The 13,700-nt window shown below is 39.6% G+C and overlaps 1 protein-coding gene across 2 annotated transcripts in view; it reads left to right on the forward strand.

Moving 5' to 3' along the window:
• LARGE1 (LARGE xylosyl- and glucuronyltransferase 1) overlaps nt 1–13,700 on the forward strand; it is a 289,620-nt gene that overhangs the window by 255,722 nt on the left and 20,198 nt on the right. For both annotated transcript variants that reach the window (XR_008574184.1, XM_054804363.1), the window contains exons 12-13: nt 8,705–8,868; nt 13,313–13,591. Coding sequence is in view for 1 of the 2 variants with exons in the window: in XM_054804363.1 (XP_054660338.1) it covers nt 8,705–8,868; nt 13,313–13,591 (443 nt within the window). In the remaining variant the exon portion in view is untranslated. The remainder of the gene's footprint in view (nt 1–8,704; nt 8,869–13,312; nt 13,592–13,700) is intronic.

Raw genomic sequence — 13,700 nt, forward strand, 5'->3', positions numbered from 1 at the left:
CTTGACAAGATGCAGCCCTACATTTCCATGAGGATTCCTAAGCCTATATGTTACATAAAAGGCTATAATTTCTGCAAAGTCAAGTAGGAATAAAGTAGGAATTGCTATTTGATTTATCTTAATAGCTATTATTTTTCCTGTCTTCTCTGAATTGAGACTAGCAGCCCCAAAACACAATTGGGCTTTATTATGCTAGGCATTGTATATGGGTAAAAGGGGCTCCTTGGCTGCCTGTGCTTCTCTGCACTGTGGACCAGGGGGACCAAATGTTAGAATAGCTCTGCTGGTTTTATAATCAGAGAGAATTACTTAAGCACTAAACGCCCTGAGCCCTGCTGTGGAAGAAGCAGTGGTTTGGGCTGAGTCTGTCACTCACAGTCTGGCTGTATCGGAATCTACCCTTAAGGTCTTGTTCCAATATGCCAGCCATTGCTTCTCTGCAGTTTAGTATTTGTAATAATGTTTTATTTAGAATGCAACCTGTAATTAAGGAATCTCATTTGTAATGCAAATATTTGTAAAATGTGAAAAGGAAGTGTGGCAGCGGGTACCTGTGGGCTGGTTCTGTTACTCTAAGGCCCCTTTACACTTCTCATCAGTACTGAGATGGCTTTAAAAGGAATGTAAATTGTGTATCTTCCCTTTTTAAGGACTCTTTACAGTGCCAGAGTTATGTAAAGGACATTAGTTTAAAAGGTAATCAGACCTTACATTAAATTCTCTCACTCGTCCTCTGTGTATGTGTGCGCATGCGTGTATGCTTAAATATGTATGTCTATATGCATGTGGAAGGATTAGTACTTTTCTTTTTTTAATGTTTGCTAAGGAAGTATGATACCACAGACCAAATTTTGAGAGGTCTAAAGGCAATCTTTGGATCTTATACTGCATAGTCCTGATCTAGTCAATTGTTACTCTTCAGCTGCACCAAACAGCACTGTTATTAGGTTACAAATGGGAATGAACAGAACAGATAGGGCTCTGAAACTGAAATATTTGAGGCAAAAAAATACATTTATGTAAAAATGCTTATATTTATTTCTATGTGTACATACCTGTTTCATCCTTTCCTTGAAATCCACAAGCTGAAAGACCCTGTGTGTTGCAGGGATGGGCTCTGGACAGGGGCCTGCCACATGCTCCTTGCCATAGAGCAGTACCTGAAGCCCCCTTCATTCAGTATGTCCTAAAATGAGATTACACAGAGCAGACTCTTCAAATTGGTATTACAATCACCTTTTTGCCTTTTGTGCAGATTGTTGATGGGAAATTCAGACTATGAACCAAATCCTCCTGTAAACACTGCCATTGACTCAAGTGGCCTTTGGAGCACGTCCTTTCTCACTCCATCCTACTTATTCCATGCTATTTCCCCCTTCTCACCCCTTCTTTCTTATTTTGATGCAAGGCAGAAGACTTCAGGGAAACCCACGAAGGCGAAGCTCACAATAATCTCAAATTTGAATGTCTCTTATTGGCTTTTAATGCTTATGTCCAGCATTTCATTCTAAAGGACCTACTGTAAAGCCTAAAATATTTCAACAGAATCTTCTGTGTACCAGTCTATCTCTATAGTTATGCTGTGAGATAGATTGTGTAAGCTTGATTTTAGCACACAGGCACACACTCAACCTTTCAGCATACTCATAAAACTTCTTTTCTGCAGACAGCTTCTCACCAAGTGCTTCTGCCAAAGCATTAAATCTGAAGGTTGAATGGGATGTTCCCTATTAGTGAAGCCTGTGTCCTGATGCAAAGCTCAGAGCAAGATGAGTGGGAAGTTTATCGCTGAATTCATTCAGTTTTGGAAAAGGGCAATAGATTCCCATTAGAGAAGACTTTCAGAAAACACAGGAAAAAATTCTCTGGAGATTTTTATTTTCAGATTTTCAAATCAACAATACAAAGAAACAGTGAAAAAACCTAGTTCTCTGTGAAAACACTTGCTTAGGTGTATATTTACTTACTAAATGTGTTTTTACTTATTTAATTTTTGTGCAAAACCAGACATTCTTAATATTAGCAAATGGTTTTGCATGCAATCTTGTAATATCCACCAGAAAAGCAGGAGATTCTAGCAATCTGCCACATAGTATAAACTCTACTAACAAATTTTGCAATTTCTGAATGTAAAAATAGCATGCAAAAAGAGCTGACAAGTCAGTATCAGGGCACTGAACTTACAATCAGACTAATGCTTTGAGCATCCTTTGCTCCTTCAGAATTTCAGAATACTGCATCATCTGTAGGACTGGGATTTAAAGTTACTATTTTGTCATGACATAGTCTTTCTCTAATAATAACAGATGGTATATGGCAGTTTTGAGGTGAAATCCTGACTTCCCAACTGTGTTGTTTCTATTATTATAACTGTTATTGTTATTAAATGCTGAGCTGGTATCCCATCCTGTTAGTTGCCTCAAAGTTGCCATTATACTGCTTTCAACTGCTTATAGTATTGCTAGATCAGGGTGCACGTGGAATCTGATTTTTTTCTTGTCATGCTGATATGCCTCTTTTTCTTTTCTCTCATTTTTGAAAGTGAAATGTGGGGAAAAGTTTGGGGGGTTTGCCCACACTGCAAGTTCTGATGACCTCTTCATGGAAATAGTCCATACCTCAGAGAAGGAACTGACATTTAGCAAGTGACTTTTGGGCCAGGAACGTGTCTCTCGCCAACCTGGTGAAAACTTATGCAAATTATAGGGCTGAAAAATCATGCTTTACACATCCTCAGTAGTGCTTTCATTGACTTTAAGGAGGTTCAGATCTCTGGTGGCTCCTTCTTAGGAGTGTATATGGATACATCTGACCATATTATATACATGCCAGTACCACAATACAATTGAGCATGCTGTGCAGAGGGGGGACCAGGACAAAGATGGGCATTTTTGATGACTGTTTCTTCTGAATGCTCCATGCCAGGTTCTGACTGGACAGTAGAGCTGAGGGCAGGAACCTATTTGGTCTCTGTTCTGAGGGACATCCATTGCCCTCACTGATGTCTAGAGAGTGTGGAAGAGAAAAAAATCCAGATTAACATATAAAAGGGATGAAAGCCAGTTCAAAGACAGAAAAGAAAGAGTTAATTGAGACATTGGTTCTGTAGAGAGGGTGTTTGGAGCAGGAAAAGGAAAGGACTGATGGGTGCCTGTAGGGATAGGGAGTTGGCAGACTACTTGAATAGGGACCATAGGGCTAGAAACAGGGCTGGGGCTGACTTAGACCATGGAACTTGCTGCACAAGAAGGAACAGGACTAGGAACAGTTGGGGGAAACAAGAGCAGGGAGATCAGCATGTCAAGGCACTGTGCTGCAAGGGAGGGCTCGGAACAGCTCAGCCAAGAAGGTTTGGCAGGGACCTGGGGAAAGGAGATGCAGAGGACTACCAAGATCTGACAGCTGCAGCTGAGATCAAGGGAAGTTCTACTTCATATATACAGAACTGTCTATGATGTTATGTGTGCTGAAAAATTCTTAATTGTGTTGATTATTTGTGGTCAAGATAAACCATTACTTCCATTTAGCAAGAGTATTAGCTTCTTTTTACATGCTGCAGCAAAATTCCTCTGGCTAGGTAGGCTTGCTCAGACACTATCCTCTTTGTCCTTAGCACAGCTTTGTTTCACAGAAGGCTCAGTTTGACCCATAGCAAATGTACAAAATTTTATGGCGTGGGAGGAATAAAGGTTTAATTGACATGGGATTAGTCTGACTTTTATTACTAATCATTGGAGAAGCCAGAAGTACTTTATGTAGGTCATCCCAAACAAGGCTCAGTGAATGCTTTTTCTTCCCTACATCATCATCTGCTTTGTTATGCCATGCTAAAGGCAACAGTTAATTCACACACTTTGAAAGTGCTAAACGTTGCAATCCAAATTGCCTACTGGCGGGAACTGGGACAGCTACACAGGAGGAAATGAAACTGCTGAAGTTTATAACCAGATTATAGTTTCATCCTGGGATGGTGTTAGTTTTCATCTTGGTGGCTAAGCTGAGTTGATTTTGTGCTATGAATCTTAACTGTGCACACCTGGAAAAAGGAAAGATGATCTGACAGTGGAAAGTTTTCATCTAAGCTGCTCAGTTCCTGTTGTGTTATCATGATAGTGAGTTAAGTGAGTGACTTAAGCCTAGTGTCACCTCACCTCACCTTAACCACTTGATGAGAAAGAAATGCCTACATTAGAGTTTTTATCCTCTTCCCCAAGATCTAAGTGGCCTCTAGACACAAAACATTGTTTGTTGGCATTTTTTTAAAATATCACTAATCTCTAAGAAAATACTTCTGATCCTGGATTTTGGATAGATCTCATCTGAGGTGAAGTCCTGTAGATTTTGGTGGGAAGTAAATTGTTTCTGTGACACAGCAGTTAAAAAAGCCTGAAGTCAATCACAAATTTGCTTACACTAGGAACAACCTTCGGAAGGGAGATTTATGAGCAGACTAACCAGTTCGCTGGTGAAAGATACATGTTGTGTGCTGTGTATCATATGGGTCTGCCATCTATCATGTGGATGGAAAACAGCACCTCATCTCATACAAGTGTATTAGTCAGACAAGTAGACCTGGTAAATCATGACAATTTATGGTAGAGTTTAATGCCTTCTGGCCTGCCTGTCCCTCTCTGGCCAGCCTAACTTCAAAGACTACTTTTCCTGAGATGAAGTATGACCAACCACCACAGCTGGTTGCCCAGAGAAATAACTTAGCGTATACTTTTTATATATTTGTTTGCTCTTTGTTTTGGCATTATGCATGTCATGGCTGCCATTTTTATTTCTGAAACAAGTAACCTCCTGATGCTAATGAAAGCACTTCTTGTTTCCCACTACAGTATTTCCTAAGAGAACATCTACCATACACAGTCTGAAAAGAATACATTTTTCAACTGTGAGAGTGTTTCCTAGAGGTGACATTTCCTACACGCTCAGTGGCAAGTAGCCTTAGCATTGAAAATCGTGTAGAAACAGTGAATCTCATGCTAAGCAGGTACTCACTTATGAGAATACATGCTGTCACCTAAGGTTGAGAAGTCTTTGCTATATTAGGCATATTGTTATAAATATAATGGAGGGTTTCATAATGGGGATGCCATCTTTTTATCAAATCCAGCCGGTATTAAGGTCCTCATTTTGATGGTGCACTGTGTATAAGTAAGCATCTGTTTGCATAGATCTGTCAGCATTCCCATTATAAACTTGTCTTTTCACGAAGGCCTAATGTGGGCACAAACCTTAAAGCAAGCTATAAGTTTTTTGTAAATAATGGATCCACGCAAAATATGTGTGCTGTAGATAAGATTGTATCATTGGAAAAATTCTATGTGATCATCTAACTGAAAAATAATATGAGGTAACTCGGAAAGAGATCAATTTAAGAATATATATGTAACTGTCTTAGACAATTGGCTGTCTTTTGAATGTTGTACATCTTTAACATTCTTCCTTTTAAATATGTGTGTTAAAGTGGCATGTGGCAGTGTGCAATATGTATTTATATATTGTATGTGTCTCTTCATAGTAATGAGGAAGCAGCCTTTCTATGTGTGTGTGATACTGGTGCATGGGTATCTGAATGTGTATATGAATTGGGGGGAACAAAGAAAGTGAGAGAGGGAAAAGGGCTCTTAAGCTGCATAAAACTGTGCAGCACCCAGCACGTTGGTCCTGATACTTTGTGCACGTCATACCATTAGCTTCCATGAGATAGCCTGTGAGCTTACAGGTTTTGCTGGACCAAATCCAGAGTGCCTAGGTGCCCAGCATTGCTTCCAGTAGGAGAGGAGTCTTCATATGGATAATCACATGCTGTTGCTGTCCAGTGCCTGCTGCCTCGCCATTGCAGGATAGACCCATCCTTCATGCAGACCGCTTGCCACATACGCAGTGACAATACTACAAGGCAAATCACAGCCTGTCCTGTGCTGGTTGTCCTACCTGAAGGAGCACACCTTGACTCAGCTGCGTTTGCGCAGCCTGCGGAGCATGGCTCCTAAGGCTGCCTAGCAGTTTAGGTTCATGGTATGAGCAGGCAAGGATTGCACAACCATTCCTGAAAAGCGCTGATGGAGCTGCGTGTCTGATCCTGCCAAGTGATGCCAACATACTAGCCAGGGCTCTCAGACAGCCTGTGCTTGGGCTTCCCCCTGTCTCCCTGCCTGCACTCGAGTGGAGGGTGCTGGGGGAGACTCAGAGCAAGCCATGCCCATGGTCCTTCTGAGGACCACTCCTCCAAGGGGTATGGACACAGCCATCTCATCTCTTCTCTTGGGTCCCAACACCACACACAATACTGAGCATGAGTCGTGGGAAGTGCCAGGGAGAACCTCATGGACTATCAGCATAGCTGCAGGCTCAGAAGAAGTCTGACAGGACAGAGACACAATCCTGACCCTAAGAAATGCAGTGGAAAGAGCAAGTTTTCCCTTTCCCTGTAGCAGAAGGGATCCTCTGCTATTTGCTGCTCTCCTTCACCTCCATCACCAACTCTGTGACTTGGTAAGTTTCACCATCAAAGTACCTGGGCCTCTAAGAAGCTGTGTCTCCTTCTCTTCCCCCACCTAGGGCTCTGTAGTGCACAAAGCCATAATTTAGCCCCAAATGATATTCTGTAACTCATAATTAAGTATTTATATCCTCTTAGCTTGCAACCCGAATGGAATCTGATAATCATTCAGTGACTGCCTGGTTAATAACTGCTGTGCAGTTATAAACTTCTAGCCTGGTCACTTCTACATACAGCAGGATAGTAGGGTACCCCTTTGCTATTGTTTTAACCATTCAAATTTCAATCATCTCCTTGATAATTCTGTTAAGGGCATACTAATGTCTCTTTTCAAGGCAGAAACTGAAAGATACAATATTCTTTCTAGTCATTGTTGTAGATATTGGGTTTAATTCAAATATTGTTTGAATGTGATTTGAAAAACAAGGTACAGGCTCAGCTGAATGATGATTTGTAAAGCAGAATGAATGAAACTCCAAGAATATGTAAAAGAACTCCTGATTTCTATGCTGCCAAAAGAGATCTTGATTTCAATAGAAGTTTAGCCTGTGTAAAGATTTGTCAAGATTCGGACTCTCATCTTTCTAAAAACAGTCTCTCTTGAGGGATGTTTTAAGATCTGTGCAGAACAATAGCACAGAAGAATGAGACCCTGATCCAAAACTCATTGAAATCAAAGGAGGTATTTCCATTATTCAAAAGAAGATTATAGAGGGATGTACAGGAAAATATCAGGAATTATTCCATCAGCCTTCACAGGAAAACATTCGGCTGTAAGCATTATTGTTGATGGCAACCATTATGCTTATAGTTCCAAGAACAACAGCTCGTCTTCTTAACACAATATTAGAACAAGAAATACCTGCATTTTCTATTTTTTCCTTGAAGATGGTGAAAATATTACTTTAAATCATTCTGAACAGGAAAAAAAGAAGAGATTTTTAAATCTAAATGAATGTTTATAATTCAATAATCTGTTTGTTGCATGAACCAGTTTTGAAGTGCACTGTGATGTTTATCAAAACTTGTAAAATTCCTATAAAATGAATATTTTTCTTATTTACTGATAAATATGCAATCATATTCTTCTTATAGGATGCTTTTAAGACATAAAATATAGAAATGATACCTTTATTAATAACCTACATTTTAGAGCAACACAAATGGATTTCTATTTGACATGTTAAGACCATATATAATTTTCATCTTCATTACATTTTGTAGTACATTTTACAGCAGGTATGACTGACTTTTCCTTTTAAATGTATGCATTTTAAATAATCTAGTCAGGTGTTTGGCTTTAAGATAATATAGTTCAGGGATGGAAATGGTCAGCTACATAGATATTTGGTCAGTTTTTCTCTTCTTCCTTTCCCCAGAGCCAAACTTTTATTCTCCTAAAGCTACATGTCTAAGTGACTCGGGATTGGATTGCTTTGAGATGCCCATTTTGACTTTGAAGGGGCTTGGTTTCCATGGGGCCCCAAAAATACCTGTTCTGTGCCCATCTGCCATCCTTTGGATGTCTCAAACTAGGTATCCAGAAGCATAAATCCTGTTGAAAGTGTAGGCTTAATTCTGGCACCTCTGCAGTTGAAAGAATATTCTTATTGCAAAATTGAACTGATGCAGATACGTAAATCTCAACAGATGGAATAATGATCAGTTAAAGATGTTACTTTTCCAGCTGTCTGTCCATGCTGCTTGCAGCGCTTACTGTTCTCCAACAGAGGCAGCAGAATGGGAATTGCTCAGTCCAGCACGTACAAGCTTAATCTGCTGCCGAGTCTTGTCTGCTGGAGCTGTATGTCTACGAGTAGTTTGAAACACTGCTTCTGATAAGGACTGACATTATACATCACATTGGAGCATTAACTCTGAAACTTGGCGATTATTAAACTTGCGATTGTTTCATTGCTTGTCTGGATGTTGAAAGTATGTAATACAGATAATATGTACAATATATAGACCATAATACAATGGTCTGTCTGCCCTATCAATTTACTTACAAGCGCTTTCTTCTAATCTCTTGTCCAGTGACTTGCAGGAGCAAGGCTTGGGAAAACCCTGCTACTCTGTATGTTCCACTTCACTCCCCATTGCATCATGCTGCAAGTTCCCAACCTCTCATTCTCTCTGATTTGCTAAAATAATTATAAAGAACTTATCTTTATGTCCACTCTTTCCTTACAGCTCCAGAAACAGCTGTCTGAGCTGGATGAGGATGACTTATGCTATGAATTTCGTCGAGAACGTTTCACCGTCCATCGCACTCATTTGTATTTTCTACATTACGAATACGAGCCTGCTTCAGACAATACCGACGTAACGCTGGTGGCTCAACTTTCAATGGATAGGTAGGGAGAATCTTTTGTTCATCTGGAAGTGTGAGACAATATTTTCTTACAGAGAAATCAAACTATGTCACGCTTTGGGGAGAGAAAAAAGCTCACTTTTGTAGAAACTTGGTTGTCATACTGTAAGACCTTTCTTGAATTAGGAGTAGCACATGTAGATATCACCCATGTATCCAAACTTCAGCTCTGCAGTGCACTCACGACTGTGGGTAGAGTTCATGAGGGGCTGAAAACTGGAACTGCAGGGGTTGTTACTTTTCAGGATTGTCAGGTATTATTAGTTTATGGAGTTTTGTGGCAACTGAGAAAAAACAGGTGTTTGTAATAGATTTAGGCATGTAGTTGTAGCTGACCCAGGTTTTTGCACACAGTATTTCCTCCTTAGACAATGTTAGTTTTGCTTTCATTGGCATTTTCCTTGCAGAAAATTTCAATTACTGATTTTTCTTACAGTGAAAATCAAACCTAAACATTTTAGTTTCAAATTGGGAAGTTGAAAATAATTTTTTTTTTTCATGTACTAGTATGAAATAAAAAAATCTCCTTTTGAGAGGAGTCATTGCATTTTTATACAAATGTTGATTTTCAGAATAACATTTTTAGTTTAACCCTCTTCAACTTTAAGTTCTGATGTATAGTCGAATTTAACTGGTATTTCATTTGGGTAAAACAAACCCGTTTTATGACAAGTTCCACCTGCACCTTTCTGATTCCACCATTGCAATTAGTTGTCATTTTTCAGAAGCCCCGAAAGTACATTCCGGATCAGCACGCTTTGTGAAATTTTAAATTGTCAGTCTCCTTTTTTCCTCCTGCTTCTCAGTTCGAATGTAATCCAAACGTTGTAGTTATTGCTGTCAGAGCAGGTTACAAAACAGGTCTGAACTCCTTGAATATTAACCAGAAACTGATATTTCATTTAGCGGAGCACATACAGAATACAACATGACCCACAAATACCACCACTGCTACACCAGTGGAAGGTCAGAGGAATTCAGATCAACAAAACATTTACAGCCTGTTTTAAAAATAAACACAAACAAATGAGGGCTATTCTGTTTCGCCAGCACCTCAGCACTGCATCCTGCACATTCTGTTATGATCTGCTATGCACATCACTGTCTGTTCTATTGATTTTTAATTGAGGAAACATTTCTTAAGTGTTCACAAACCTTTGAGTAAAAAACTAAAGAAATAAATTAAGCCAGACCCTGAGTGAGTGCCACAGTAAATTAGTAAAGCTGGTGTGTGCACATGGTATATTTTCCCCCCAGAATTTAATTCAAAAGAATGAGCTGGGGCTCAGTGCTGATTCACTGGCACTGATGCAAAGTCTGAGCATCTGTTTCCCTTTCTGGATCCTCACTGGGGCACATGTTTTTATTGATAGACAGAACCACACATTTTTATTCAGGAGGAACAGCCCTCCTGATACTGTGAAGAAAAAATCTTCCCTACTTCATTGGTGTGTTGCTATAAATTATTGATTTGAGTTGGAAATACTTACTTTCAGCTAAAATCAATAAATAATATCACACCAAAGAACTGTTTAGCTGCTTTGTTTTCCTTCACATCTTTCAGTTACTGCCTTTTTTTTTCTATCTTCTTTAAACCACTTTTATTAAACTCCTCCAGCGTAGCTGTAGACATTTAAGAATAGTGTGTCTGATGTAAGATGACATGTACATAAACAATGTGTTATATGCTACATTCCCGCATCGTTCTTTCAAATGATCATCCGAGATGAGGAAAGGCAAAAAAGCAACTCCCGGTGTCTCCAATTATAGTCCTGTTGGAGATGAGACTGACATGACTATCGTGACAGGCTTATGTTTGCCTTTGCTATAGGCTTGGGGAATGGAAGAGAGGGATGCAGTTTAGGATGTCTTTAGATACAAGCTTTGAGGCAGACTTCATCCAGTGTTATTCGTTATTGCTTAATTGTCACCTTTTATACTGATGTGACGTTTTCTTGGATAATGGCTTGGTTGCATCACTGTGGTTTTCATGCATGTGTTTTGGCTAGGCAGCCTTTTTAGAGGCATGGTGTGTACCTGGGGTTCAGAAATCAGAGTTACAATAATGTGCGATCAGGATGTGGATGAGGAAAGAGACAATCAGCATTACACTGCTTGAAGTCTGGGTGAGAATGAGTTGTAAATTGGTTGAGTATTCTTAAGAAGAAAAGGGAAAACAAACAGCCTCACAAAACTATTGAATTCCAGAAAAATTCTCTTGACTGAAACAGACCTTAAAAAAAAGTACCAACTAACTGATGACCTCATTATTATGCAGTACAGGAGTATATTTCTTTTCTCTAGAGTCCTTAAGAGAACACATTCCTCAAGACCGCTAGCAAAACCAAAATAACTTGGTCATGTTGTGCTTAGAAACTCGTAATTCTAAGTTTTATGGTCAAAGGAGACTATTGTAACAACCTACAGAGAGCAGATTATAGAGCATCACCCAGCAGTCCCTGTATCAAACTCGTGGAAGTGGAGCCTGTCAATGAGAACGACACAGCAAAATGGAGTACTCTGAAGGGCACTAAGCTGTCCAGCTGCAAATTTATACCAGCAAAACCCAGTTCTCACTTAACTATTGTGAAAAGCTTTGCAGGCATTATCAGGTGTGCTGTTTAAATAAGTTATGTATGCCATTTGTCCACTGCGTGGAGTCCTTGAAAGGCATTTTGCTGCATTTCTTGCTAGGCAAGTATTCCATTTTTAAAAGGCTGCCCTAAATCTGAGTGCTGATGAGTTGGAGTCTCCTGGTTAATAGGTTTCCACTGTGTTGGAAAAAAGAAAGGAAAAAATAAAAAGGTATTTTTCTCTATTTATTATTCGTACAATCAAAAGCCTAAAGCCTTCACATACTTTTCAGATCCTTTTTATCGATTCCTGTTTCTAATTCAGCTGTATGTTTCAGGCTGATAATAACCTTTGTTTCAATAATAGATAAAAGGAAAATAATGTACCAGGTGTAGACTAGTAAAGGTAATATCTCATATCTAAGAAAAAATGATTATATCATCTTGGATGTCATCATGATCATTCAGAAATGCAGGAAAAAGCTATTAATGTTAAATCAGAGTGTGTATTTGCTGATATGAGTATATCATTCCTTTCTGCTGCAAAGCTTAGGGAGATAGTAGGAGGGGGAAATTATTTTCTCTGATTACGATGATGCAGAAAAGTTTTCTTGTGTTCTGTATAAATATTAATAGGAAAAATCTAGTAATGTGGATTTGGAAGGGAGAGAACATAATCATGTTGCAGTCTACTCTTCTTAATTTTTAATAGAATATCTGGCTAGGCTGCATAGGTTCATTTCCCTTTGTATTAACTCAAGAGGCTTTGTAATCAGTCCTTGCTGTATTTTTGGGTGGTGTATCTTAATCTCTAGGCGATTCTCTATAAATTACCCAAAGTGCTTAAACGATTTTGATCAGGCTGGGTTTGATTTACGTTTGTGTATGAGATTTTTTGTTGTCATTTTCATCAATGGTATTGTAACTGCTGGGAGTTTTAAAAAATATACATTGATACAACCTGTTTTACAAATGATTTAATGACATTTGAGATACTGCTAAAACATAGACAAATCAGTACTTTAAATGATGGGTTTGTCTGAAATGTTCTTTTGATATTCCACAGCAATGCCAGGTCTCTCCTTCCTTCTCTCCTTACTCCCTACACACAGTAAATCCCATTTCTATCGATGTGTCATCCTTTTGCCCTTTCCCTGACAGTGAGTTTTCTTCTAGTCAATGCAAATGTTCATATAAGTCAGTATTCCCTTGACCTATCACTTTTAACAGCTTTTAAGGTCTGACTAACTGCCTTGCAAAAATTTGGGGAAGGTTTTCCTAAACAGGAGGTAAAATGACCTGTTGGTCTGTACACCTTTCTCCTCCACAAGGTTGTTGAAGAGCACTGCGGTATGTTGGTGCGTGAGAATAGCTTGACCTGAAATGTGAACTGGGCACTAGCCACTGTTTAAGATTACGAGACCCCTATCCTGTAAGTAAACCCACAATGGACAGATCCCTGCAACTACTCAAAGATCCCATCAGATGAAGTCCCATCGTCCATATGGGTTTTCCTGCAGCATCAATGCTTTAGGCAGAAAGGATGGTGTTGATTTCACCTGGCTTTAGGTATCTGAGTTGTGGATGTATGTATCTGAGCTAGGACCGTTTTAGGCTCTCTTGTATTCAGTGGAAACAAGTAGGCATATCTAGAGTGCAGTCCATCTGTCCAGAAGATGTCAACTTAGATGAGATGAATTGTGCTGTAGAAATATTTATTGCTTTCCACAGCATATAAAGTGACCCCAATCTGTCTCACTTAGAGATAGATATCTGCGTTTGATCAGATAAACCCAGGCAAAGAGTCACAGACAGGGAGTCAGCCTTTTCTTATTCTCACCCTTCCTCTTTCAGGCTCCAGATGCTTGAAGCCATCTGCAAGCACTGGGAAGGTCCAATCAGCCTGGCACTCTATCTTTCTGATGCAGAAGCCCAGCAATTTCTGCGCTACGCCCAGGGCTCAGAAGTACTTATGAGCCGCCACAACGTCGGCTACCATATCGTGTACAAGGAGGGCCAGTTCTACCCTGTGAATCTGCTAAGGAACGTGGCCATGAAGCATATCAGCACACCATACATGTTTCTGTCCGACATTGACTTCTTGCCCATGTATGGACTCTACGAGTACCTCAGGTAAATGAACAATGGAGAGATTCCCACTGTCACCGTGTTTTCAGCCCTCCACACCCCACCCTTCTCACGTATTCCCAAAACAATGCAGTTTGAGCAGATCTGAAAGAGA

This window comes from Grus americana, chromosome 1, assembly GCF_028858705.1.
Source record: "Grus americana isolate bGruAme1 chromosome 1, bGruAme1.mat, whole genome shotgun sequence".
Classification (NCBI taxonomy): Eukaryota; Metazoa; Chordata; class Aves; order Gruiformes; family Gruidae; genus Grus; species Grus americana.